General features: G+C 48.7%; 1 protein-coding gene across 1 annotated transcript; it reads right to left on the bottom strand.

Moving 5' to 3' along the window:
• Positions 1–203: 203 nt before the first annotated feature.
• On the bottom strand, positions 204–10,055 carry LOC141500601 (uncharacterized). The gene is made up of 4 exons (XM_074203937.1): positions 9,567–10,055; positions 7,661–8,156; positions 7,012–7,057; positions 204–1,971 (listed from the first exon to the last, which is right to left on the bottom strand). Exons 1-4 carry the CDS (start codon positions 10,036–10,038, stop codon positions 1,045–1,047), a joined length of 1,941 nt encoding a protein of 646 aa, XP_074060038.1. The 5' UTR covers positions 10,039–10,055; the 3' UTR covers positions 204–1,044.
• Positions 10,056–11,230: the final 1,175 nt, after the last annotated feature.

The raw sequence follows: 11,230 nt of genomic DNA, 5'->3' as shown, positions 1-11,230 counted from the left end.
TCTAAGCTTGTCAAAAGCAAGTCAGGGAAATAGAGTGATTGGTGACACTAATTATAATCAGCATTATACATATTGGAGACATGTAATGGCTTCCTATTCTATGGAGCACCACCCAGCGACTAAATCCTCCCAATATCCCTGAGGTTTTTGCAGTCGATTTCTATCCCATAGGGTTTTAAAATAAGACAAGTTCTTACACACAGTAAATTTTTATTTAACTTTATTTTAGAAACAAGATAGTTTATGTGAGCCAAGTAAAGGGTTACATCTCTTTATTCAAAACATTTTACACTTGTTCTTCAAATTTGAATATGAAAATCCGTTATCTGACTTGGAAGATTCCATTGGCCTTTATGCTTTAACTTGAAATTTATTTGAAAGCTATCAGTACTTTGTTCCCCAGAAATCTCATATGTGACTTGACAAACTGACATTTCGACAAAGATCTCAATCGTGGGACTTTAAGCAATCACTGATGTTGGAAATCAACTCTGGGTTTTAAATTCCAGTTCTCTATATGGAGAGAATGGCCTTCAGGCTTTCCACAAGACAGATAATCCAAGCAAGCTCACATTTTTTATTAATGACCCACAGTAGTGTTATGCCTGCCTCCAGATCCTGCTCTGGCCTCTTGGTTCCCGACTGGTCAAATGGAAGGACTCAATATGGGTGTCATGCTCATATGCTGTATCTCTAAGAGCTGGCCCATTGGTAGAAAAGCATTCTGGCTTTTTCTTATAGTCAGTATTTACGAGACTAATTGGTTATTTAAATGGAAGGATTTGAATCTAGCTGTCTTTTCCTTCCAACTGTGATTGGATCAGAGGAGGCAGAGATGGTTCTGATGGGAGTTCTACCAGGTATCACTATTACAAAAGGAATTATAACTTAGAGTAATCATATATTTAAAAGATAAGACTTCTCTTCTAACCTACTTTATATCACTTAAAAGATGTTTCTAAACCACTTACTCCTTCCCTTTCTTAAAATTCTCAAACTTAAAATAACTCCCTTGCCTGTGCTCTAAGAGAAGATACAGGGAGCTCAATTTGTGTTATAACCTCCAAACTGGGGGTCTGCAAATGGACCTCTTAACATAGGGGCCCAGGTCACACTATTGACATCAACAGATACCACAGAGCCTGGGGCTAGGACTGAGCCTCTGGGTGGTGCCACAGGTTGTGCTGCAGGTGGTGCCACAGGTTGTTCTTCAGGTGGTGCCACAGGTTGCTCCATGTATGCTGCTACAGGAGGTGCCACAGGTAGAGGCATGGGTGCTGCTTCAGGTAGAGCTATGGCCGGTGCCCTCAGTGGAAGAAGAGGTGGAGCCATGGTTGGCATTCGGAGAGGGGTTACAGCTAGAGCCATGGATGACCCCCCAAGTGGGTTTACAGCTAGAGCCATGGTTGGCACCATGTGTGAGGATGCAGGTGGAGCCGTGGTTGGTCCCCTGAATGGGGAAACAGGTGGATCCACGACTGGCTCCCTGAGTGGTGCTACAGGTGGAGCCAGAGCTGATGCCATGGTAACTGTGCTGACAGATGGTACAGGTGCAGCCATGTTTTGTGCCCTGGGCGGTGACACTCTAGATTCAGCCTTGATTGACACGATGACTGGTGTTACAGATGCAGCTATGGTTGACGCCATGGGAAATGCTATAGGATCAGCATTGGTTAGAATGGGCTGTGCTGCAGGTAGTGGCATGGGTGACATAGATTGTGCCATGTGTGGTGCTTCAGGTGGTGACACAGGTGCTTCCACAGCTGGTACTTCAGGTAGTTGTGCCAGTGGATCCGTGGATGGTATCACAGCTACTGCAAAAGGCAGGCCCTTCCAGGTAGCATCCGAGTTTCCAGAAAACTGGGCATCTCCGAAGTTGATCGGCTGGGTAAGGGTGACAGCTGAAAATTTTCTGGACATCTCAATTTTATCAATCTTCCGCTGTTTGGCCCTACGGTTCTGAAACCAAATCTTCATTCCAAAGAAAAGAGGGGGGATCATTTTGGTACCAAGAAGGAATAGGTTTAAGACTACCTTTCAAAAATCACTAGGCCATGGGGCGGCTAGGTGGCGCAGTGGATAGAGCACGGGCCCTGGAGTCAGGACCTGAGTTCAAATCCGACCTCAGACACTTCATAATTCCCTAGCTGTGTGGCCTTGGGCAAGCCACTTCACCCCATTTGCCTTGCAAAAACTAAAAAACAAAATCACTAGGCCACCCCCAATTCTCAATTATAAGAGAAAAGATCTACAGGAAGAAATGGGAAACTTTCTGGGCAACGAACATGTTCCTATTCATTCTTTGTTGTATAGAATAATTCTGGCAAGGAGATAGGGTGAGGCGGGACACGGACAATGTAACCCCCCCCCCCCCAATTTATTAAAAGATCTCCTAAACCTTTTCCTCATTGCTCTGATATATTCTCTCCCGTGGAGTAGTTTTACTTTGTGTTATTCAGAACTGCCCCACAGTGAAAGAGTACTGTCACTTTTAATTATGGAATCTCATTTCTTTCCTTGAACACAAACGTAGTAGTTGGAGGGCTGACTCAGAAGTCAAGAATCTTGTCTTTACTAATCACTGGCTATGTGACCCTGAATAAAGCCTTTAAACTTGCCGTCCTCAGTCTCCTCATCTGTAGGCTAAGTGCCTCCAACAGTTGTTGGTGAGAATTAAAGGAGTTCATATTATATGTGAACCACTTCACAAACCTCAAAGTGCTAAGTAAATAGGAGCTGTTCCTGGTAAATATGAAATAACTTTAAAATACATTTGCTTATTAATGCTTGACCCTGAAGACCCAAGAGGAAGGCTTTGCCAAATGGGGATGCAAATTATTAAAATCTTAAGATACAAGACATGTTCTATACATGTACAAATCAGTCTCTTGTTCTCTCTGAGGCAGGACTCGAATAGCAAACCAAGAAACCTTTTGGGGGGGGGGGCTTAGTGTTCCTTTCATGATCTGAAATCTCAAGGGTAAGGGAAAGAGACACAATGGAACCTCTGCTTTTCAATCCCTGAATTGAGGTCACATAGTCTGGCTCCAATGTTCTAGTTACTTCCCCATTTTGGACCTCAATTTCCTCATCTTCGAATTCAGGGAGTTGGATTAAACTGTCTGTGAGGTCCTTCCCATCGCTAGTGTTCTAGAACCTTGAGATTTTACACTTAGCTGAAAGGCATCAGAACTTCCCTGCCCCCACCAGCTACCTTTTCTTTCCTTTCTTTTTTCTCTTCTTTTTGTTTTTGTTGGGGTTTTTTAGGTTTTTGCAAGACAAATGGGGTTAAATGGCTTGCCCAAAGCCACACAGTTAGGTAATCATTAAGTGTCTGAGGTGGGATTTGAACTCAGGTACTCTGAGCCGCTCCTTTCTCTTCTTTTTTAAGGGCTCTTAGATAAGATACCCTTAAGTGACCATCACTTTTAAATTTACAATGAACTCAATTCAATGACTGTTTCCATCTGGGTCATTTGTGATGATCACAAAGTGCTATTTCTGGTACTGCCACAGAACCCAAACTTCTGCTTTCCATTTTAAAACGGGTGCCTCATGACTTGTCCTCCATTTTAGGGTAGTGAAAGGCTGTTATTCCTTACATTTTTCTTTAGGACACTGCCAATGAGAACTAAGACCCAACTTTATCATTGAAGCATCTGTTAAGAAATTCTCAAAACCAAATTAATTCACTGAAAAAGCAAGAAAATGAAAATAATCTTGTCCATAAACTATGGCATGGGATGCCTTTTTTGTTTTGGGGTGGAGGAAAAGAAGAAACAATAAAATTCAAGCAGTCAACGGTAAGATGCTGCAATTCCAAATATTGTCAACATTACTGCTACTACTACTACTACTACTACTACTACTACTACTACTACTACTACTACTACTACCACCACTACTTGATATGGTTCTTTCAATGATATAATGATTCCCACACAGTCTCATTTGATGCTTATATGTGGATTTAAAACAAAGAAGAACTATTGATAATCATCATCTTACTTCTTCTGAGGGAAATTATCTGGGAAACAATAGTTTCAGACAACTCTAGATGCATAGAATAGGGACTATAAAGATCATTGAGTTGGACTCAGAAAAGGGAAGGGATTTCCTTGAGGTCACATAGCTAGTTAGTGGCAGCTGGAACATTCCTGACTCGCAGTGTCTAATAGGCAATGAAATACTATCACTGAGCTATAGGAAAGAGCTTCAGTTAGATTTAGTCTTTAGACAGAATAAAGATGCAATGATGATCTTGAACTATATACATTTGATCAATATAGATGGACCCATTTCTAGAAATATATTCCTGCTTTACATATATTCTATAATCTAAATAGATTTGATAATATATTTATTAAACACAAATAGACTTAGATTGCTGTAATCTACAGTAGGTGCCCAGATGTATTGGTAGAGGAAATTTGTTTTTAACTAAAAGTTCCCTGTAGTAATCAAAATCTCATTTCTGGTGTAATTTAAAAATAGACTTGAATATAAATTATTCAGAGATATATTTAAATTTTGATAACACTTTAATATATTACAGGTTTGTATCAATTATATAAATTGAAATATATTAATATAAACATAATATCTATATTTTAATGTGGACACTTTAAATATCACACAGGACCTGTTATTTTATCATTTATCATTGAAGAGAACTCCATGTTCAGATATTGCCTTTCTGAATGCAGGTTGGCACCTGCTCTAAAAATTTCAATTCAAAATTATAAATCTAAATAGATTTGTGGTTTACATATTCTAAAAATTTAATATGAAAAGATTACACCAGACTTTCTTTTATATAGCATAGATCTTCTGACAAAGAATTTCCTCTATCAATATAGATCAGCATCTGCATAAGAATGCATATAAATCTAAAGTTACTAATGGTTTCATGTAATTACTAAAACATCATAGGAGACTTAGATTTATGTTGGCAAAACAAATTCTACCAATGCAGATTGGCAAGTGCTCCACAATGTTACATTATGACAATGTAAATATATTCATGCTTTCTAAATGCATATATATATATATATATTTCTATAAGTATATTTGATCTAAATATTTTTAAATCACACTGAACTTACTCTTTATTTCATTAGTATAGGGAAGTCCCACTGTCCCTGAAATTTCTATATTATAAAGGTTTATTGAAAATACAGAATAGGGCAGTTAGGTGGTACAGTGGACAGAGCACTGACCCCGGAGTCAGGAGGATCTGAGTTCAAATTTGATGTGAGACACTTAATAATTACCTAGTTTCGTAACCTTGGGCAAGTCATTTAATCCCATTACCTTGCAAAAACCTAAAATATAGAATAAACACACACACACACACATATATGTATGTATATATATATATATATATATATATATATATATATTAAAAGATCCCACCAAATATTATACATTTGTATAGGGAATTCTCTTCCTCCAATTTCCATATCATATACATCTATATACCTAAGATTATACATTTGCAAAGTGTAGCAATTCTTTCTATCAATGCCAAGCAGCATTGCTCTGTAAATCTGTTCTATAAATCTAAAAATAGTCATGCTTTAGAAATATATGTGCACATTTATCAAATGAATTTATTTATTTGAATTTAAAATGTGTATTTTATATGCTTTATGTTTTTATATTTATATATTGGTATCTTCCCACCTTTGTGTTCATTGGCTCTGAAGAGGTCAGTAATTTGGCAAGTACAAATTTATGCGAAAACATAAGTTGACCTTCTAGTCTAGCAAGATTTTAATAACTGAGAACTTAGTTTGGATTAGATTGTCCCAGGTAATAAAAACAGCAAAACAAAATATTATTTCAGTAATATTTCATTTGTGTCTTGAAATTTTCTATAGTCAAATTCATTAAAAATCCACTACGCACGGGGCAGCTAGGTGGCACAGTGGATAGAGCACTGGCCCTGGAGTCAGGAGCATCTGAGTTCAAATCCGGTCTCAGACACTTCATAATGACCTAGCTGTGTGGCCTTGGGCAAGCCACTTAACCCCATTGTTTTGCAAAAGCTTAAAAAAAATGCACTACACCAAATGTGGGAAGTTAATGTGAAATTGTTTGGTTCTCGTTTTGCTCTGGGTTCTAGAAGTGTCCAAAGTGACCTAACTAGAATACTCAGATCCTGTGGATTCGCTGGAGTTTTGGGAAAACAGAAGTTTGGGGTGCTGCTCAGCGCGTGGCTTTTTAAAAAGTCCACCAGCATGTTTTGTATGAGTTGTAAGGCTAATTTAGTACATGTTATTCGTACGTTGAATAGTGCTCTGAGTTGGTAGACTTTCTTTGTTGTTGCTGCTTATGTCAGTCAATCCCATTTGGGATTTGGGGGCAGAGAAACTGGAGTGGTTTGCCATGACCTTCTTCGATTCATTGTACAGATAAAGGAAATCGAGGCAAACAGGGCTAAGTGATTTGCCCAGGGTCATACAGTGGGCCTTCCTGACTCCAGAAGTGGGAGTCTGTCCACTGACGAACTAGCTGCCCCGGATTCTGTTTCTACATATTTTAAATTTCACTGGCAAAGAAGTCAGTGAATTCGCTAGAAGTTCCCCTGGCTTCAGGCCTGTGCTGTATAATTGGAGTTTCCATCTCCATCCTCTAGCACAGAAAACAGTTGCTAACCCATTCGATAGATTTTGGCGCTTACCTTTGCCTATTGACTTCATGAGGAGCTACACTGCATTTAGCAATGGGCGGATCGGTCACCAAGCAATCCTTAGGCACTACCCTAAGAGCTTGTATTCGAGAAGGATGAATTCCTTCATCCTTAGTGTAGGGCGTTTTTCGGACGGGGACTTGGAAGGCATCTCTCACCTGCCGAGCCCCGCATTTCCCAATGTGCGGCCACGCTCTCCCTGTACCCATTCTCCGCATAGTGTAAGAATGTAAAGCAAATGCATGGAAGTAAACAGTGTCGATGGCAGCCCGGGCAGCCCCCGAGACTTGCTTTCTGGTAGTTACTTATCTACTGACCTGAACTCTCGCTTCTGTCAGATGTAGACGGCCAGCTAATTCCCTTCTGTGGAGAAAAGCGAAGAAAAGCCCAAAGGATTAGTGCTGGGCAAAGAAAGGGGCCGCCGCACTTTGGACTTGTGCTTCCCGTACATGAGTTTTTCCCTACGCAGTTGCAGGCTCAGTTAATGAGCGCCCTGGATCGGAAAGACTCGTTAGAGGGGGCGGGGAGGGGCTCGGCTGTCTTCTGTAGACTTGTGTGTCTGCGACCAGCGCCCTTGAGCTGGCAGTTTGCAGCTCGCGTGGTCCTCACGTCCAGTGCCATTGCAGGAATCCGCTGTTCCTGTGTAGCCCGAGTTTCCCTGCTCCTTTTGGGAGGGAGAGCCCGAGGCCACATCAAGGCGAAGAGGGCCAGGGAGGGAGTGAACGTTTTTGCAGAATATCTGCCCCCCCCCCCCCATTCAGTTAAAGGAGGTTGGAAAGCCCTGAAGCTGCACTTCTGGGGGGGGGGGGGGCGGGAGGGGCCCGGGAGGAAGGTGGGGAGGGGAAGGGAGGGGAAGGGAGGGGAAGGGAGAGGAAAGAGGGTCCGGGGGGGGGGGGGCGCAAGGGAGGAGCAAGTGGGGCCCGGGGCTGGGCGCGCTGCATGAGCCCGACGCCCTTGTCTCCTTACCTGGTGAGGATGCTGGGGTAGTGACAGTGCTGAAAGGAGCGCTCCAGCTCCTCCTGCTGCAAACCGCTGAAGAAGGTTCTGGTGCGGCGCTGCTTCTTCTTTGGGGGCACTGGAGGCGCCTCTTCAGGGGCCTGGCCGGGGTCGCCTTCTTCTGGGGGGCCTCCAGCCTGGGCCGCGGCCTCCTGCTGCTGCCGTCGGTTCCCTCGAGCCCCTTTCTTCTTCTGAGCTTTGTCTGCATCGCTGGCCGCCGTCGTGGCTCTGGCCAGGGCCGCCGCCGCCGCCGCCGCTCCGGCCGCCGCTGCCGCGGTCGCCGCCGCTGCCCCTTCCTCTCCTCCGACCCAGCCGGACTGCATGAGCTCTTCGATCCCGGCCTGAACCTCCAGGCCGAAGCCCAGGCCCAGGCCCAGGCCAGTAATGCCCACGTTATATCGCGATTGGGCGTCGTTCTGGTCTTCGTCCGGCTCGACCTCCGAGGGTCCCGGTGCCTCCTCCTCGCCTGGGGAGAGGGAAACGACCGCGAGCGAGATGAGCGAGGCTGGGCCTGCAAGGCAAGGGTGGCGCCCCCCAGCCCGCAGGCTCAGCCTGAGCCCCCCAGGGCTTGTCTTAGCTTGGCAGCTTCAGGTTCCCGAGCAGAGCCCCGTGGGGCTCTCCCTGCAGCCGCGGGCCCCGTCCCCACCCCACCCCCCTTTCAGGGGCCGAAGCGGAGCGAGGGCACGCTGCCAGGGGGCGCGTGCCGGGGGCGTCCGCGCTGCCCGCGCTGCCCCGTTGCAGTCGTCTGTGAGGACGAAGTGCGGAAGGGCCTCCGCCCGCTTTCTGCCAGCGGCAGTTGGAGGGCAGCGCCACGGTGCACCAGCGCTGAGCGCCCTCCACGTCGAGCCCGGCCGCTGCAGTCTGCTCCGTCCGTCCCCTCGGCCTCCAAAGCAATGCAGCCAGAGCAGGGACTGTGCAGGGGGGCGCCCTCCCCGCTCCCAGCCACGCGAGATCGCCGTGCTCCTCTGCGGACCACGCGGGGCGGCTTCCTCTCTGCCTTTCCCTGCTCCCCAACATTCATCGATGGCATCACCGCTTCTAGGGACTTCTCCCCCTGACATCGCCCCTCGGCCCACTCGGCCGTGCGCTGGGGAAACGGGGCGGCCCCCCCATCATTCGGTGACGCCATCGCCTTCGGAGGGTCGGCCACCCCAATAGCACCCCCGCGCCGTGCTGGGATCCCGTAAGGAGAAAACGGGGCGGCGGCTTCCTCTCCTTTCCCTGCCCCCAAAGCCTCGCCAGCATCCGCTCTGTACGAGTGCCCGCTTTCAGTGGCGCTCCTTCACTGCCGCGCCACCCTCGCCGTGACCCCCTAAGGAGAAACTCGCCCGTTACCGTGTTTGCCTTCCGTGGTCGCCGACATTCCCTTTTGTACGAGCTGCAAGCCCGCCGTGCCCCCGCGCCCGCGCGGGTTGCCTGGGCTCACGCGGGGCCACAGCCTCCTTCCCGCGCGCCGCTCCGCTTCCACGAGCACCCGAGTGCCACCCCGGCCCGCCCCCGCCCGGGGTGCTCCTCTGAGGACAAAGCTGTCCGGCTTCCGCCGGTTTCTCCCGGGCTCTTGGAATTGGCCGACGACATGAGTGCTGTAGCGGCTTCCACCCCAAGGGCACCCCCCGCCCCGACTGCGGCCCCCTGACGACAACATGCCAGGCTTTTCTCACTCCCTTTCCATGGTCCCCAAGACTGTCGCCTCACTTCCGTCTGCACGTCGGGGGCCAATGCGAGCTCTCCCCTCCCCCTGCAGCCTCCCCCTCGCCCCCCAGTTCTTAGAGGAACGCACGAGGGGGCGGCCGGGCAGTCCTCGGCCGTGTCGGAGCCTCCCCCGGGGCGCCCCCCCCCGCCGCCTCCCAGGGCCCTGCCCCCTCGGGGCTCTCACCTTGGCCGATTGCCAGCTGCTGTTCGGCGTTGGCAGACTCGCCTTCATCAATGAAATACGAAGCGACCACATGCAGGGTCTGGGGCGGCCCGGAGCGACTCCCGACTGGCACCGGCACGGGCACTCGGACTGTTACGGGCGCCGCCACTCTCAAGGCGGTCGCGTCCGACGCCGCATCGAAGTTGAAAAGCTCCTGGACCTCGTCCTCGGTCCCGGTCAGGGTAGACACCGCGGGAGACGGCGGAGTGACCACCTGCAGGGCGGCGTCGTGGGGCAGCAATTCTCTTTCCATCAATGAGCTTCCGGCCTCCATCCCGACGCCAGGCATCTGGGGCTGGACGGAAGGCTCCACGGAGGCGGCGGCCTCGGCCAGCTCCCAGAGCCTTAGACAGCATTCCCTCTCCAGCAGGCTGTCTTGGACCTCGGCGTCCTGGCTAGTGCCGGGCACCTCGAAATCCTGAGGCCCTTCCATCTCCTTCCAAGTGCCCTTGCCGTCTGAGAAGCAGGACCCCGAAGGAGAATTTATACGCGCCTTGGCCCCACCCTCGAAGAAGGGGACCTATCCGTCTCCCGAGATAATCTGCCGCCACCATTCCCCCCACCCCCCATGAAACTTCTGATTGGTCTATTTCAGCTCCTCGGCCCACTCACTACCCCCCCGTACCCCCCCCCCCCCAAATCTGGCCCTCCTCCCGCACCTTTTGATACTCTGAACTCCGCGCGGCTACCCGGGGTGGGGGCGGGGGCTGACGCCCGGAGGCTGCTCATTTGGCCAGTGGTCCATCGAAGCGGGGGGGGGGGGAGGCTTCCGCAATGGCCCAAATCACTGGTGCTGGACAGCGCTCACTTTCCCCCTTCCTGGGCCGCTTTTGGGTACCCCTCCAACCCTGATGCCCTCCCCCTCCTCACACCCGGTAAGGAAATCGAGGAAAGCGCAGGGGCTTTTCAGCACTCTTCTAATAGGAAACCAATGCAGGAGTGCAAAAACGTTGTTTAAGAGATTCTGAGAAAGACGCCAAACACGCTGACCCTGAGTTCACCCGCCCCTGCACACCTGTGTAAGAAAGCATTTGGGCAGCATTTCACCTCCCCACGTCTCACTTCACTCCTTTGTCAGAGGGCGCAGAGATGAGACATCCCCTGCTCTAATCTCTTTCACTCAACTGCTGGTGGCTACAACCGAACTACGAAGGGTTACAAAAGGAGCGCAAAGTGAGCACGTGCAAGCAATAACCGCACACAAACCTTTCTAGGAATGCGTGGCTTCTCCAAAAACTATGAGGGAACATCCGACGCCAATTTTACACATTGAAGTATGGAGGAGACGAAAAATGATCGGGCACTGTGAGGAGCAAGTGCATAGGAAGACAAGGAAGATGAGACAAAAGCAACGTAGGGGCACACTCAAAAAGCAAAACAGAATGAAGCTAGATGAAGCACATGAGGAGGGACTGGGGAGCAAGGAGACATCTGGAGGTCTCTGAGTCATAAATGCCCCCTTGACTCCGTAAAAGCACATGACAACAGATGAGGAGAGGCAGCGAAGGGCGAGACCAGAGGAAGCTCTGCAGAGAAGGGAGACACATGAAAACAACGATGTTAGAGGAAAACTCAAAGGATGCTGGGGGGGTGGGGGGTGACAGGGTCACCTGGAATGTCAAGAC

This window comes from Macrotis lagotis, chromosome X, assembly GCF_037893015.1.
Source record: "Macrotis lagotis isolate mMagLag1 chromosome X, bilby.v1.9.chrom.fasta, whole genome shotgun sequence".
Lineage (NCBI taxonomy): Eukaryota > Metazoa > Chordata > Mammalia > Peramelemorphia > Peramelidae > Macrotis > Macrotis lagotis.
The sequence above is the reverse complement of the archived record's forward strand: the minus strand, read 5'-3'. Positions and strand labels throughout refer to the sequence as shown.

Excerpts from the sequence above, each read along its gene's own strand:
- LOC141500601 (XM_074203937.1), bottom strand. The coding sequence starts at position 10,038 with ATGGAAGGGCCTCAGGATTTCGAGGTGCCCGGCACTAGCCAGGACGCC. Across the intron at positions 8,157-9,566 it reads GCAGCTGGCAATCGGCCAAG|GCGAGGAGGAGGCACCGGGA; the intron begins GTGAGAGCCCCG and ends CCCTCTCCCCAG. Across the intron at positions 7,058-7,660 it reads TACCCCAGCATCCTCACCAG|AAGGGAATTAGCTGGCCGTC; the intron begins GTAAGGAGACAA and ends TTTTCTCCACAG.